General features: G+C 47.2%; 1 protein-coding gene across 1 annotated transcript in view; it reads left to right on the forward strand.

The window, feature by feature from the left end:
* The first annotated feature begins 9,729 nt into the window (after window positions 1-9,729).
* zgpat (zinc finger, CCCH-type with G patch domain) overlaps window positions 9,730-15,248 on the forward strand; it is a 30,397-nt gene continuing 24,878 nt past the window's right edge. The window contains exon 1 of the mRNA XM_073061721.1: window positions 9,730-10,440. Coding sequence (XP_072917822.1) covers window positions 9,866-10,440 — 575 coding nt within the window. The 5' untranslated portion in view covers window positions 9,730-9,865. The remainder of the gene's footprint in view (window positions 10,441-15,248) is intronic.

The raw sequence follows: 15,248 nt of genomic DNA on the forward strand, positions 1-15,248 counted from the left end.
AAAAACAGTGAATAAACCCAGGGCCCTATGGAAATGAGGACATAAAAGAAATATTTCTAAAGGAATACTACTGGAGCAGTTAATGAGTTTGTAAAATTAGAAATCCCAAGGACGTTTTAGAGTTTTGAAAAAGGTGGTTGTAGAGGTAGTAGGTGCACTAATCTTCATCTTCCAAAACTCCAAAGGCTCTGCAATGGTTCCTTCAGATTGGGAGATAGTAAGTAGGGTTCCACAAGGAAAAAATGATACAGGAACTACTAACCTGCAAGTTCGACATCAGTAGCAGGGAAAATGATATTATCATTGAGCCAACTCACTATGCCTTATTAAAAGGAAATCATGTTTGCCTTATCTCATGGAGCTTTTGGAGAATGTATCCAGGAGAGTAAGTGAGGGGCACTAGTGTATGCGATCTGTTTGGATTTTCAGGAGGTTTTTGGGATGGTCCCACCCAATTAGATTTGTGAACAAGATTAGAACACAGGGAATTGGGAATAATTAGCAGGTGTGAATTAATAGCGGTAACATGGCAAATGGAATACAATGTGGGAAATGTGAATTCCTCTAACTTGATAGAGAAAAAAAGAAATATTAAGTATATTTTAAATGGTGAGAGATTGGGATTGCTGACATACTCAATGAAAGTTAATATAGCGAAAAACAAACTGCTGGAAGAACTCAGCATTTGTCGAAGAAATGGAATGATTGTTGTTTCAGGTACCAAGGTTCCTGTACAGTAGCACAGAGCCTTCCACAGATGCTGCCTGCCACACAGAGGCTTTCCAGCAGTTTGCTTCCTTTTAGCTCCAGATTCCAAAGCTAACATGTGCACCAGGCAATTAGAAAGGTGAATAGTATTTTGAACTAGAGTAACAATATAGGAACATGGTGAAACCATGCCTTGAATATTGTATACAATTTTGATAAGACCATAAGACATAGGAACAGAATTAGGCTACTTGGCCAATTGAGTTTGTGCCACAATTTGATCATGATTGATTTATTAACCCCCTTAACTCCATTTTCCTGCCTTCTCCTAGTAACCTTTGACACACTTGCTAATCAAGAACGTGTCACCCTCCGCTCCAAGTATACCCAGTGTCTTGGTTTTCACAGAGGCCTGTAGCAATGAATTCCACAGATTCATCACTCTCTAGCTAAAGAAATTCCTCCTCACCTCTATTCTAAAGGGATGTCCTTCCATTCTGAGGCTGCGCCCCCTAGACCCAGAGGTCCAAAACTGTTCACAGCACTGCAAGTGAAGTTTGACAATGCCTCTCAAAGCCTCAGCATTACATCCTTGTTTTACCTTCTAATCGTCTCAAAATGACTGATAACATTGCATTTTCCTTCCTTACTATCGACTCAACCTGCAAGTTAACCTTTAAGGAATCCTGCACTAAGGCTCCCAAGTCTCTTTGCACAATCAGTTTCTGAATTTCCTCCATTTAGAAAAGTCTACACCTTTATTCTTTCAACCAAAGTGCATGACCATACACTTCCCTACACGATATTCTATCTGCCACATCTTAACCCATTCTCCTAATGTGTCCAAGTCCTTCAGCAGATTCCCTGCTTCCTCAACAGTATCTGCCCCTTCTCCTTTCTTTATATTGTCCATAAATTTGGCCACAAAACCATCAATTCTGTTATCTGGATCACTGACATATAATATGAAAAAAAAACAGCCCCAATGCTGACCCATGCAGAACACCAATAGTTACTGGTAGCTGTTACATATTCAGGCAACAATAAATATATATGAGTTAGGCAAGGGTTTTTATAACAAATAACATGTTTATTAAACACTGAAAACAAACCCCCCCCAAAAGTAAACAAACACTAACGTAACCGGAAAACAGCTGCTGTGCGGCAGCTTAAACAGTTCTTAAAGCGATGCAGCTCAAACAGTTCTTAAAGCGATGTTGCCAAAAGTTCAAAATGCTCAGTCCATTTAAAAGGACAGACTTTTTAAGGCGATTTAAATTCTCTTCCACGTCGTTGTCCTTCGATCCCCGGCGTCGAACTCTTCCCACGTAGAATTTTTATGAAACGTAACGGTTTAAAGGCACTGACCTCTTCTTCCACACTATTCTCAATCTCCTGCTTTCCCGTAGAGATTAACACGAGAACAGTCAACGAAATCCTTCCGAATGAGGATCACACAAGGTCGAACCCAATCCACCGTCGAAATTCGATTCTCCTCGATCTTTAACTTCCTAAACTTTTATCTTCACTCTCCACTAGCAGTATTGTAAGAAACTGCTGGCAATGACCTTTTAAACTTTAGGCATTAGATAAAACTTCATCTTTTAACTAAACTGCGTCATCACATTAAATCACGCAGTGGCATGAAGTCAACTTGGCAAATCCAGCCACGAACTGCCCCACCTGACAGGGTGGGGTCTTCCTTTTATACCCTGTAAAAAAAACCTGTCACATGATCTCTACAGGCGGGAAAATGACGTCACTCCACCATCACAAGACCATTACCTCAAGTCCAGTATAACTTCAACCCCAGTCACGTGACAAGGGTACCACTGTCACGTGTCACGGGTACGTAACAAAGCCAACCAGAAAAGGCCCAATTTATTCCCCCTCTTTGCATCCTTCCAGGCAGCCAATCCCCTGTCCATGTTAGCATCTTCCCTGTAATACCATGGGCTCTTATTTTGTTTAACAGCCTCATGTATGGCTCCTTGTCAAACACCTTCTAAACGTCCAAGTAAACAACATCCATTAACTCCTTTGTCTAACCTGCCCATTATTTCCTCAAAGAGTTCCAGCAGGTTTGTCAGCAAGATTTCTCCTTAAGGAAACCATGCTGATTTCAGTCTGTTTTATCATGAGCCTCCAAGTACCCCAAAACATCATTATTAATGATGGACTCTAATATCTTGTGCACACTGAGGTCTGGCTAACTGGCCTATAATTTCCGTTCTTCTGTCAGCCTCCATTCTCAAAGAGTGGAGTGAAAATTGCAATTTTTCAGTCCTTTGGAACCATTCTGGAATCTAGTGTTTTTTGAAAGGTCACTACTAATGCCTTCACAATCTCTTCTGCTACCTCTTTCAGAATCCTGGGGTGTAGTCCATCTGGTCCAAATGACTTATCTACCTTCAGACCTTTCAGCTTCTTAGTAATAGTGACTGAGTTCATTTCTTCCCCCTGACAGCCTTGTATTTCTGGCACATTGCTGGAGGCTTCCATAGTGAAGACTGATGAAAAATATTTATTGAAATCATTTATCATTTCTTTATCATTCATTACTACCTCTCTAGCATTATTTTCTAGTGGCCTAATACCCACTTGTCCTTCTCTTTTACTCTTTATATACCTGAAAAAAACTTCTGGTATCCTTTTTTATGTTATTGGCTAGCTTACATTAATATTTCATCTTGTCTCGACTTGTTGCTTCTTTTAGTTGCCTTCCATTGATTTTTAAAAGCTTCTCAATCCTCTAGCTTCCCCACCAATTTTCGCTATATTGTATACCCTCTCTTTTGCTTTTATGCTGTCTTTGACTTCCCTAGCCAGTTTGGTTGCTTCATCCTCCATTTAGAAAGCATCTTCTTTGGGATCAATCTATTCTGCGAATTACTCCCAGAAACTCCAGCTATTGCTGTTCTGCCATCATCCTTGCTAGTGACCCCTTTCAATCAACTTTGGTCAGCTCTCTCTCATGTCTCTGTAGTTCCCTTTACTCTGCTGTAATACTGATACTGTAGCGGTGTGCTACACACAGCGCTGAAATAACGACAAGTAGTCAATGAGCTGCAGTTGCAAAAGAGATTTATTCAGACTTCGTGGCCTCACTTTAAAGCCTTCCTGATCCCACCCTCCCCGAGCGGGAATACTGTAGGGGGCACGTATTCACAGTCCCGTCCCGCGCATGGGCTTTTCCCCTTGCTGGTGAAGCAGATTTGGCGCCCTTTTTGGGACTGGTCTCAATGCCGGTGTGCGCCACTTTGTGAGCCGGTTCAAGTGCGCTGGGAAGTGGGTCGCCACATAACCCCCCCCCCCCCCCCCCAAGAACCGGCAATACACCCCCTAGTGTCCACAGTCTGGGCTGGACTCTGTTTGGGAGGTCTGCCTCTGCGCTGCGGTGCCTGAATCTCGACCGGCTGCGCCACGTCCACGTGGGCTGGTTTGAGTCGGTCCACCGTGAAAACCTCCTCTTTCCCCCCAATGTCCAGCACGAATGTGGACCCGTTGTTTCTGATCACCATAAACGGCCCCTCGTACGGCCGCTGTAGTGGTGCCCGATGTCCGCCCCGTCGTACAAAAACGAACTTACAGTTTTGCAGGTCTTTGGGTACGCAGGTCGGGTTCTGCCCATGCTGCGAAGTGAGTGTGGGGGCCAGGTTACTGAGCATCTCGCATAGTCTGTCCAGGACTGCTGCGGGTTCTTCCTCTTGCCCCCTTCGGGCTGGTATGAACTCCTCTGGGACGACCAGGGGTGCGCCGTACACCAACTCGGCCGACGAGGTGTGCAGATCTTCTTTGGGCGCTGTGCGGATACCGAGCAGGACCCAGGGAAGCTCGTCCACCCAGTTAGGCCCTTTGAGGCGGGCCATGAGAGCCCACTTCAGGTGACAGTGGAAACGCTCCACCAGTCCGTTCGACTGTGGGTGGTAGGCAGTTGTGTGGTGCAGCTGTGTCCCCAAAAGGCTGGCCATAGCTGACCACAGGCTGAAGGTGAACTGGGTGCCTCTGTCAGAGGTAATGTGGGCCGGTACACCAAAGCGAGATACCCAGGTGGCGATCAGTGCCCGGGCGCAAGATTCGGAGGTGGTGTCGGTGAGCGGGACCGCCTCTGGCCATCTTGTGAACCGGTCCACGATAGTCAGGAGGTGCCGCGCTCCACACGACACTGGCAGGGGGCCCACGATATCCACATAAATGTGGTCGAAACGCCGGTGGGTGGGGTGGAACTGCTGCGGCGGGGCCTTGGTGTGCCGCTGCACCTTAGCCGTCTGGCAGTGCATGCACGTTCTGGCCCATTCACTGACCTGCTTGCGGAGTCCGTGCCAAACGAACCTGTTGGAGACCATCCGGACGGTTGTCCTGATGGAGGGGTGCGCTAAGTTGTGAATGGAGTTGAAAACGTGCCGCCGCCAGGCTGCCGGGACGACGGGGCGGGGTTGGCCGGTGGTGACGTCACAGAGTAGGGTCCTCTCACCTGGGCCTACGGGGAGGTCCTGGAGCTGCAAACCGGAGACTGCAGTTCTGTAACTAGGGATCTCCTCGTCTGCCTGCTGTGCCTCTGCCAGCGCTTCATAGTCTACCCCCTGGGACAGGGCTTGGATAGTAGGGCGGGAGAGGGCGTCCGGCACGACATTGTCCTTTCCCGAGACATGCCGGACATCCGTTGTGTATTCGGAGATGTAGGACAGATGTCGCTGCTGGCGGGACGACCAGGGGTCGGATGCCTTCGTGAACACAAAGGTAAGCGGTTTGTGGTCTGTGAACGCGGTGAAGGGCCTACTTTCCAAGAAGTACCTGAAATGCCGGATTGCCAGGTATAGCGCCAACAGTTCCTGGTCGAAAGCACTGTATTTGAGCTCGGGTGGTCACAGGTGTTTGCTGAAAAACGCCAGGGGTTGCCAGCGACCCTCAATGAGTTGTTCCAGCACCCCACTGACTGCCGTGTTAGAGGCGTCCACTGTGAGAGCGGTAGGGACGTCCGTTCTGGGGTGCACTAGCTTTGCGGCGTTTGATAAGGCTTCTTTGGTTTTAATGAAAGTGGCAGCGGACTCCTCATCCCAGGTAATGTCCTTGCCCTTACCCGACATCAGGGCGAACAGGGGGCGCATGATTCGGGCAACTGAAGGGAGGAAGTGGTGGTAGAAATTTACCATACCCACGAATTCCTGAAGGCCTTGGATTGTGTTGGGTCGGGGGAAATGGCGGACTGCGTCTACCTTAGCGGGCAGAGGGGTTGCCCTGTCTTTAGTAATCCTGTGGCCCAGGAAGTCGATGGTGTCGAGCCCGAACTGGCATTTGGCCGGGTTGATTGTCAGGCCGTATTCACTCAGTCGGGCGTAGAGTTGACAGAGGTGGGACAGATGCTCCTGACGACTGCTGCTGGCTATGAGGATGTCGTCCAAATAGATGAAAGCAAAGTCCAGGTCGCGTCCCACCACGTCCATTAACTGCTGAAACGTCTGTGTGGCATTCTTTAGGCCGAACGGCATGCGGAGGAACTCGAAAAGGCCGAACGGGGTGATGAGTGCCGTTTTGGGGACGTCGTCCGATGCATCGGGATTTGATGGTATCCCTGGACGAGGTCCACCTTGGAGAAGATCCGTGCGCCGTGCAGGTTTGCTGCAAAGTCCTGAATGTGCGGCACAGGATAGCGGTCCAGTGTTGTAGCCTTGTTCAGCCTGCGGTAGTCGCCGCATGGTCTCCAGCCCCCTGTTGCTTTGGGCACCATGTGCAGGGGGGAGGCCCATGGGCTGTCGGACCGCCGTATGATCCCCAATTCCTCCATCCTCTTGAACTCCTCCTTCGCCAGTCGGAGCTTGTCCAGGGGAAGCCTTCGAGCACGGGCGTGGAGGGGTGGTCCTTGTGTCAGGATGTGGTGCTGTACGCCGTGTCTGGGCATGGCTGCCGTGAACTGCGGTGCCAGAACCGATGGAAAATCCGCCAGGACTCTGGTGAAGTTGTTGTCGGACAGCGTGATGGAGTCTAAGTGTGGGGCCGGCAACTGGGCTTCACCCAGGGAGAGCGTCTGAAAAGTCTCGGCGTGGACCAGTCTCTTCCCTTGCAGGTTGACCAGTAGGCTGTGAGCCCGCAAAAAATCCGCACCCAGAAGCGGTTGGGCTACGGCAGCCAGTGTGAAGTCCCACGTGAATCGGCTGGAGCCGAACTGTAGCCGCACCATACGGGTGCCGTAGGTCCTTACTGTGCTGCCATTCGCGGCCCTCAGGGTGGGACCCAGTTCTCTGTTTCGGGTGTCGTAACTCGTCGGAGGTAAGACGCTGATCTCGGCTCCGGTGTCAACCAAAAAGCGGCGTCCCGACTGCTTGTCCCACACATACAGGAGGCTATCCCGATGGCCAGCCACCGTAGCCATCAGCAGCGGCTGGCCCTGGCGTTTCCCGGGAACTTGCAGGGTGGGCTACAGCGGCGGGCTTCTGCGCCCCACCACTGGTGGTAGAAGCACCATTGTTCGTTGGCCTCCTCACCCCTGCCTCTGGGGTTAGCGGGCTCTGCGGCCGGGCCTGGTCTGGTTTACCTCTGGGAACGTGGCCTGGTGATCTGTGCAACAGGCGCCCCATTCACCTTCTTGGCTTTCCACAGCAAGTCCGCCCGGGCTGCCACCTTCCGGGGGTCGCTGAAATCTGCGTTGGACAGCAGCAGGCGTATGTCCTTGGGCAACTGCTCCAGGAATGCCTGCTCAAACATGAGGCAGGGTGTGTGTCCTCCGGCCAGGGACAGCATCTCGTTCATCAAAGCCGATGGCGGTCTGTCTCCCAAACCATCCAGGTGCAGTAAGCGGGCAGCTCGCTTGCGCCGTGAGAGTCCGAAAGTCCTTATGAGCAGGGCTTTGAATTCTGTGTATTTGCCGTCCGCTGGGGGAGACTGTATGAACTCCTCAACCTGGGCCGCTGTGTCCTGGTCGAGAGTGCTCACCACATAGTAGTAACGTGTGTCCTCTGAGGTTATCTGTCGAATGTGGAATTGGGCTTCTGCTTGCTGGAACCATAGGTGAGGTTGCAGCGTCCAGAAGCTTGGCAGTTTTAACGAAACTGCATGAACGGATGCGGCGTTGTTCATCTTCGGCCCAAATATTGTTTGGGCCGTCGGGGTCACCAATTGTAGCGGTGTGCTACACGCAGCGCTGAAATAACGACACGTAGTCAATGAGCTGCAGTTGCAAAAGAGATTTATTCAAACTTTGCGGCCTCGCTTTAAAGCCTTCCTGATCCCGCCCTCCCTGGGCGGGAATGCTGTAGGGGTGCGTATTCACAGTCCCGTCCCGCACGCGGGCTTTTCCCCTTGCTGGTGAAGAAGGCTTGGCAACCTTTTTGGGACTGGCCTCAATGCCGGCGTGCGCCACTTTGTGAGCTGGTTCGAATGCGCTGGGAAGTGGGTCGCCACAATACCTCCAATTTTAATGTCATCTCTTACTTCTGCCTGTCCTTTCAATATGATGTGTATCCTTGGATGTTAAACTCCTAACAGTGATCTTTCAGCCATAACTCATTGATGCCCACAACATCATACCTACTAATTTCTAACTCTGCTACAAGATCATCTGCCTTAACTCCTTAGTTCAAAAGAGATGCTGTATATTTGTTATACATGAGTACACTGAAGATTTACTGAAATGATGAATCTATCAAAGGACATTCTAGCAGTAGGTCAGTTTTACTGTTAGAAGCTCATCAAACGTCATTTCATATACAAAGTATTGGTTTATATGTTTGCTTCTTATGGGTCCTGGTGTATAGAGGTATAGAGGGGAATGAGCAGTTTGATTGTTTAGCTAATAACAGTGGATACAGACCTTCCACTTAGCAAATCAGAAGCTAGGGGGTTATGGCAAGACTTGTGGGAAAATGGTCATAAGGGGAGCCACCTTTGAAGAAGAACAAAACTGGTGGGTTTATAGGAGAAGGGGTAAAAAAAGAAGGGAAAGAATTATATCGACTCGACTTAGAATTGGGAATACTATGTTTACTTGTTCCTTGCATCCTGTTGGAAAGCATCATTCTGGGTCGTGTAGGTTTGTCATCATTATGAAACATTCAAATATATATTATTACAGTGTGAAGCATATAAGTTTGAAAGAAATCATATGTGGGCTTCATTAAATTCACAGTATCGTCTTTCATTAATACTTTATACTTTATTGTCATCAAACAATTGATACTAGAGCGTACAATCATCACAGTGATATTTGTTTCTGTGCTTCGCGCTCCCTGAAGTACAAATCGAAGTAAATATAATAAAAAATTAAATTATAAATCATAATTAGAGAATAGAAAAGGGAAAGTAAGGTAGTGCAAGTCAGGTACTGATTTTTGGAAGGTACAGCCCAGATCCAGGTTAGGATCTGTTCAGCAGTCTTAACTCAGTTGGAAAGAAGCTGTTCCCAAATCTGGCAGTATGAGTCATCATGCTCCTGAACCTTCTCCCGAAGGGACGTGGGACAAAAAGTGTGTTGGCTGGGTGGGTCGTGTCCTTGATTATCCTGGCGGCACTGCTCCGACAGTGTGTGGTGTAAAGTGAGTCCAAGGATGGAAGATTGGTTTGTGTGATGTGCTGGGCTATGTTCACGATCTTCTGCAGCTTCTTCTGGTCTTGGACAGGATAACTTCCATACCATGTTGTGATGCACCTTAGGAGAATGCTTTCTATGGTGCACCTATAAAAATTAGTGAGGGTTTTAGGGGACAGGCCAAATTTCTTCAGCTTTCTCAGGGAGTAAAGGCACTGGTGGGCCTTCTTGGCAATGGACTCTAACAGACTCTAATAGCAAAATATAGGGCTTTTGGGGGTAGTTTAGCTTTCATTTGAAACAGTAAGGGTTTGTTTCCCATTCTGTTTACCACACTCCAGTCCAGTTGGTGGCGGTAACGTGCCAACCGCTACTAAGAGTCAGAAGAATTGGAAGAAGAACAAGGTAGACGGCGGTCCAACGCAGAAGCTGACCTGGCAGGGAATTGGCGCAGTTCCTCATCCACGCCGCCAGGTGCCGCTGTCCCGGGAGTGGAGGTGTATTCAGTGGGCCGTGATTAGCGTCCATCTTCCTCTCAGACAGGCAGCGGTTAGGGCTGAGATGGTACCGGGAAGCCGGTCTGAGAGGCCGTAGGCCGCCCGACTCTCTGCTACATTGTCCCGGCTGCTTGTCGGAATGGCCATGAACGAGGCGAGCCTGGAGGCGGCTATCGAACTGTACAAAGCGCAGCTGCAGCAGGTGGAGGCGGCGCTGGGAGCCGAGAACCAGCCCGAGGCCGAGGCTCAGTCTGACCTGCTTCAGCTCCAGGCTGATCTGCAGCAGCTGATCGCGCTCACCGAGTCCAGTCTTCTCTCGGTCCGCAAGAGCCAGCTCTTGGAGCAGTTGCACCAGACGGCTTCCCCGGGGCCCGAATCTGGAGAAGGGGCTCAGCTGGACGCAGAATATGCCGCTTTCCAGGCTGCTCTGGCCGGGGAGGCTGACGGCGAGACGGCGGGGAGGAACCAGGACCCCGAGGCTGGTGACGAGGTACCGGAGGGATCTGAGGAAGAGATCAGCGGCACTAAGGTGCGGGCTCCCTACCGCACGCCGTGGGGGCCACTGCAATATCACAACGCCATGATCGTGGGCATCGAGAGCGACGAGCCACCAGAACCTACCGTTCGCGTCCTGTGGATCCATCCAACCCAGCGCGCCATGAAGCCTTGCCCCTTCTATCTCAATGGGACATGTCGCTTCCAGGACTCCTGCAGGTAGTTGAGGAGGCCCGAGGCTGGCCTGATAGAGTTTCTCTGGGTTCCGGAAGGATTTGATAGGTAGACCAGATGTTGAAAAGACCGCAAGTAATGGAAATCTGAAGTAAAACCCAACGATATGCTGGAAATTCTGAACAGATTTAGTCTGTGGAGAGAGAAACGGTATTTCATGGACATGAAATGTTCATTTTGTTTCTCCATTCACAGATACTGCTTGACGTGCTGATGTTAGTAGACCAACTTGTCTACTTAGGTGAGCGTTAAAATCTCTGGGCCTGAGTATCAACATTTGTGGGCCTGAGTGTAAGTTGCTCCCCAGTAAATAGAATAGGAGAATTAAAGTAAAATCTCCCACACAGTTCTCCGTGAATATCAGGTAAATTATCAAAACTGTCTCCAGCAGAATTAACTGATTGAAATGGAGGGGTGGGGGAAGGGGAGCTTTATTTATCCAGAAGCTTGCATGAGGGAGAAATGAAAAGAAAATATGCTGATACTTGTAAGGAGGTAGTTTATGAACATTAGACATAAGTTGCAAAGTTTAAGTCAGTTAAATTCTTGAAGTATAATAAGCATACTTATAAGCAATAAGCAAAAGTTATTTGAATACTTGAATATTATTTAAGGGAGCAAGGTGGCTGAACTTGAGGAGGAAGCTGATCCATGATGTAGAAAATTGGCAGATGTGCTCCAGATGTCCTTTAGGGATATAGAGTGCATCCCAAGATGGCCACAGGTTGAGACTCCAGACCAGAAAGAAAGAGACAGGTGGTGACTTTGGGAAGGAAGAGCAGGATAAGAGATGCACACTGTCCTGGGTCGACAACCCTGGAGCTGGAAGTTTTGAACATCTAGTGATGCTCAGTGGCGACCATGCAACCTCTGAAGTAGTAGGCAGGACAGAGGAACCCCACAAGACTCTCCCTAATCCTAAACCTCGTAAAAAAGAAGTATTGATAGTAGGGGACTTAATTATTGGGAGGGGAGGTGGAGGTTGAGAATCGGTTGTGTACTGACAAGGAGTCTAGTATGAAATAGGAGATGAATTGAGACTTGGTGAAGATATCTGGATGAGAATTGAAAACTATAAAGATAAAGGAATAACATTGGATGTATGTTACAGACCCCCGAATGCTGATAGTGATCTTAATAAACTGCTCTATCAGAATATTAAAATAAGCAAGTTCTGAGGGTCATGTTATAGTTATGGGTGACTTTAATTTCCCAAATATTGAGTGGCTAATGGATTACAGGAAAGTGAATTAGAGTTATTGAATGATTGTTTTTTTGGACCCCGTGTGTTAATGCACCAACAAGAGGAGAGGCCTGTCTAGATTTGATATTCTGTAACAATCAGAATAGAATTTTGAGTACCGAAGTTGTTGAGCCTTTAGGAACAAGTGATCACTATATTGTCAGTCTCACCAGTTTTTTTGGGAGAGTATATCAATAAAAATCAAAGCCAGTTAATTGAATTTTAGAAAGGCAAAGTTTGTGCAGATGTGGCAAAGACTTCAGAATGTAAACTGGAAAGAACTGCTTGATGTTGAGTCAGTTAAGGAACAATTGAGTTGATTTACAGAGGTAATACACACAGTGCAGGAAATGTTCATGTCCAAGGTTGGGTGAAGCAATAAAAACAATAGATCAACTACATGGATGAATAAAGATATACATAAAAATTGAAGATAAGGATTACGGAAAAAATATTCATGATGTCATCGGTAGGGCATATGAAAATATGAGAGCTATAGTTGAGAGAAATTCAGATTGCCAAAAGGCAGGTTGAGAAGGATATTGCTGATAATGCTAAGATTGACCCTAAGAGATTTTTTTCAAGTAATATAAAAGAAACTTCAAGGAGGAAGTTATGTGTATTAGGAATTATAGTGGGATGATAAATTATGCCGAGAATGATATAGCAGATAGTCTTTTAACTCATATTTTGCTAAGGCATTCACCTGCAAAGGTGTTAGCAATATGCCAGTAAGTGTAGAGAAAAATAAGGTTGTTTAAAGTGACGTAGAGATCTGAGAAAATAAGGTCCTGCTTCAGGTCAAGAGGCTGAAAGTTAATGAATCTTCAGGGACAGGCAACATATATCCAATGGTACTTTGAGGTCTGTGATAATATCTGTAAATCCAGAACATGTATTTTTCAAAAGTCATTGAAGACTAGTGAAATCCCCAAGGACTGGAAATGACCTAACGTGTATAATGTATACAAGGAGGGTAACTATACTGACCCAGATAACTATAGACCACTAAGCTTAACACGTATCGGAGCCAAGATAATAGAAACAAAAATAAAGAATGAGATGGAAAAGCAGCTGATACAAAAAGGCAGAAAGCCAGCATGAGTTCAGAAAGGGGAAATCATGTTTTACTAATATCGTGGAGTTCTATCAAGGGGCAACTAAAATTTAAGATAACAATAGAGTGGTGGATGTCATTTGCTTGGACGTTCAGAGGCTTTTTACAAGGTACTCCACGATAGGTTAATAATCAAATTACAGGAAGTAGAGATTCAAGTTAAAGTTTGCGAATGGGTGCAGAATTGGCTCACAAACAGAAAACAAGTTATGGTGAGACAAACATTTTCACACTTAAAAGTGAGGTTCCAAAGGGACTGGTTTTGGGGCTGCTGCTATTTTTTTACATTAATGATCTGGGTAAGTAAATAATAAATACACTGCCGATGACATAAAATTAGGAGGACGGGCTGAAAACGTTCAGGCAGCAGGATCGATGCAGCTAGATCTAAACAAAAGCTGCCCAATCAGCGGCAGGAGCAGGCCATAGCGGCAAGGTTTCTCACAGGTCAGCGATACTTGTTTCAAAGGAGAACTTTGTGGGCGTTCAGGCTCATTTCAGAGGCAGGAGCGAAACACAGCGATAAGGTTTCTCGCAGGGCAGCGACACTTGTTAAAAGGTGTGATTCGCGGGCATTCAGGCTCATTCCAGTCAGTGGTAGGATTGGGCTACAGCAGCGAATTTTCTCACAGATTGGTAACACTCATTGAAGGTACGGATATGACAAGTGGGGCGGCCATTGTTGGGAGTAGGCCAATGGTGAAAGTAGGAGTATCAAACGTTGGCTGTGCGTAAGCTTCTGTTAAAGTTCCCTTTTTTTCCCTCTCTCTCTTACTGTATCCAGAGTAGTAAATGGCTGTTGTGTGTTCTTCGTGCCAGATGTTGGAGTCCTGGGAGTCCAGAGTCTCCCAAGCAACTACATCTGCATGAAGTGCATTCAGCTGCAGCTCCCTGAAGACCATGGTAGGGATCTGGAGCAGCAGCAGATGACCTTTGGCTTGTAAGGGAGAGTGAGGAGATTATCCTGAAGTAGTCACCCCTAAGTTGCAGGAGGACTATTAGGAGAAGTGGCGATGTAAATAGTCAGTGCAAAACACCCCGTGGCCATTCCCCTCAATAATAAGTATATTGTTGTGGGGGATGACCTCCCAGGGGAATGCCACGGAGACTGGGTTTCTTGTGCTGAGCATAGGTCTGTGGTGCAGAAGGGAAAGAGGGAGAAGAGGGGAGCGGTAATGATAGGAGACTCAATAGTCAGCAGAACAGACAAGATTCTGTGGACATGAACCTAATTGGTAGGTTGCCTCCCAGGTGCCAGGATTAGGGATGTCTTGGATCGCATCCACAGCATTTTGGAGAGTGGGGGAGCGCAGCCAGATGTCTTGGTACTTTAAGGGAAAATCTTGCCTGAGGAGCCTGTTGGAATTCCTTGACATTACAAGTAGGATAGATAGAGGATGTAGTGGATATTGTATACTTAGACTTTCAGAAGGTCTTTGACAAGGTAGCCACACATGAGACTGCTTACTGAATTAAAAACCCATAGTATTACAGGAAAGTTACTGGCATGGTTAGAACATTGGCTGATTGGTAGGAGGCAGTGACTGGGAATAAAAGGATCCTTTTCAGATTGGCTGCTAGTGATTAGTGGTGTTCCACAGGGGTTGGAGTTGGGATGTTTTTATGCTGTATATCACTGATATAGATGATGGGATAGCTGGCTTTTTCTTGCCAAGTTTGCAGATGATATGAAGATTGGTAGAGAGGCAAGTCATGCTGAGGAGACAGGTAGGCTGCAGAAGGACTTGGACAGATTAGGAGAGTGGGTAAGAAAGTGGCAAATGAAAGACAATGTTGGAATATGCATGGTCATGTGCTTTGGTAGAATAAATAAATATGCACATTGATTTATAAATGTGGAGAAAATCCAAACATCTGAGATGCAAAGGGACTTGAGAGTCTTTGTGCAGAGCACCCTCAAAGTTAACTTGCATGTAGAGTTGGTAGTAAAGAAGACAAATGCAATGTTAGCATTCATTTCAAGAGGTCTAGAATACAAGAGCAGGTTTGTGATGCTGAGGCTTTATAGGGCACTGATGAGGCCTTGCCTTGAGTATTGTGAACTGTTCTGGGCTCCTGACATAAGAAAAGATGTGTTGGCATTGGAGAGAGTTCAGAGGAGGTTCACAAGGATAATTCCAGGAATGAAATTGTTATCATGGGAGGAACATTTGATAGCTCTGGATGTGTACTTGCTGGAATTTAGAAATGTGTGGGTGGGGGGGGGGATCTCATTGAAACCTTTTGAATGTTGAAAGGCGTGGAAAGGAAGTTTCCCATGATGGGGGAGTCAAGGACAAGAGGGCACAGCCTCAGGATAGAGGGGTGTTGATTTAAAGCATATGCAGAGAAATTTCTTTAGTCAGGGGGTGGTGAATTTATTACCACAGGTAGCTGTGGAAGCCAGGTCATTGGGTGTATTTAAGGCAGAGC

The sequence above is a fragment of the Hemitrygon akajei genome, chromosome 11 (genome assembly GCF_048418815.1).
Source record: "Hemitrygon akajei chromosome 11, sHemAka1.3, whole genome shotgun sequence".
Lineage (NCBI taxonomy): Eukaryota > Metazoa > Chordata > Chondrichthyes > Myliobatiformes > Dasyatidae > Hemitrygon > Hemitrygon akajei.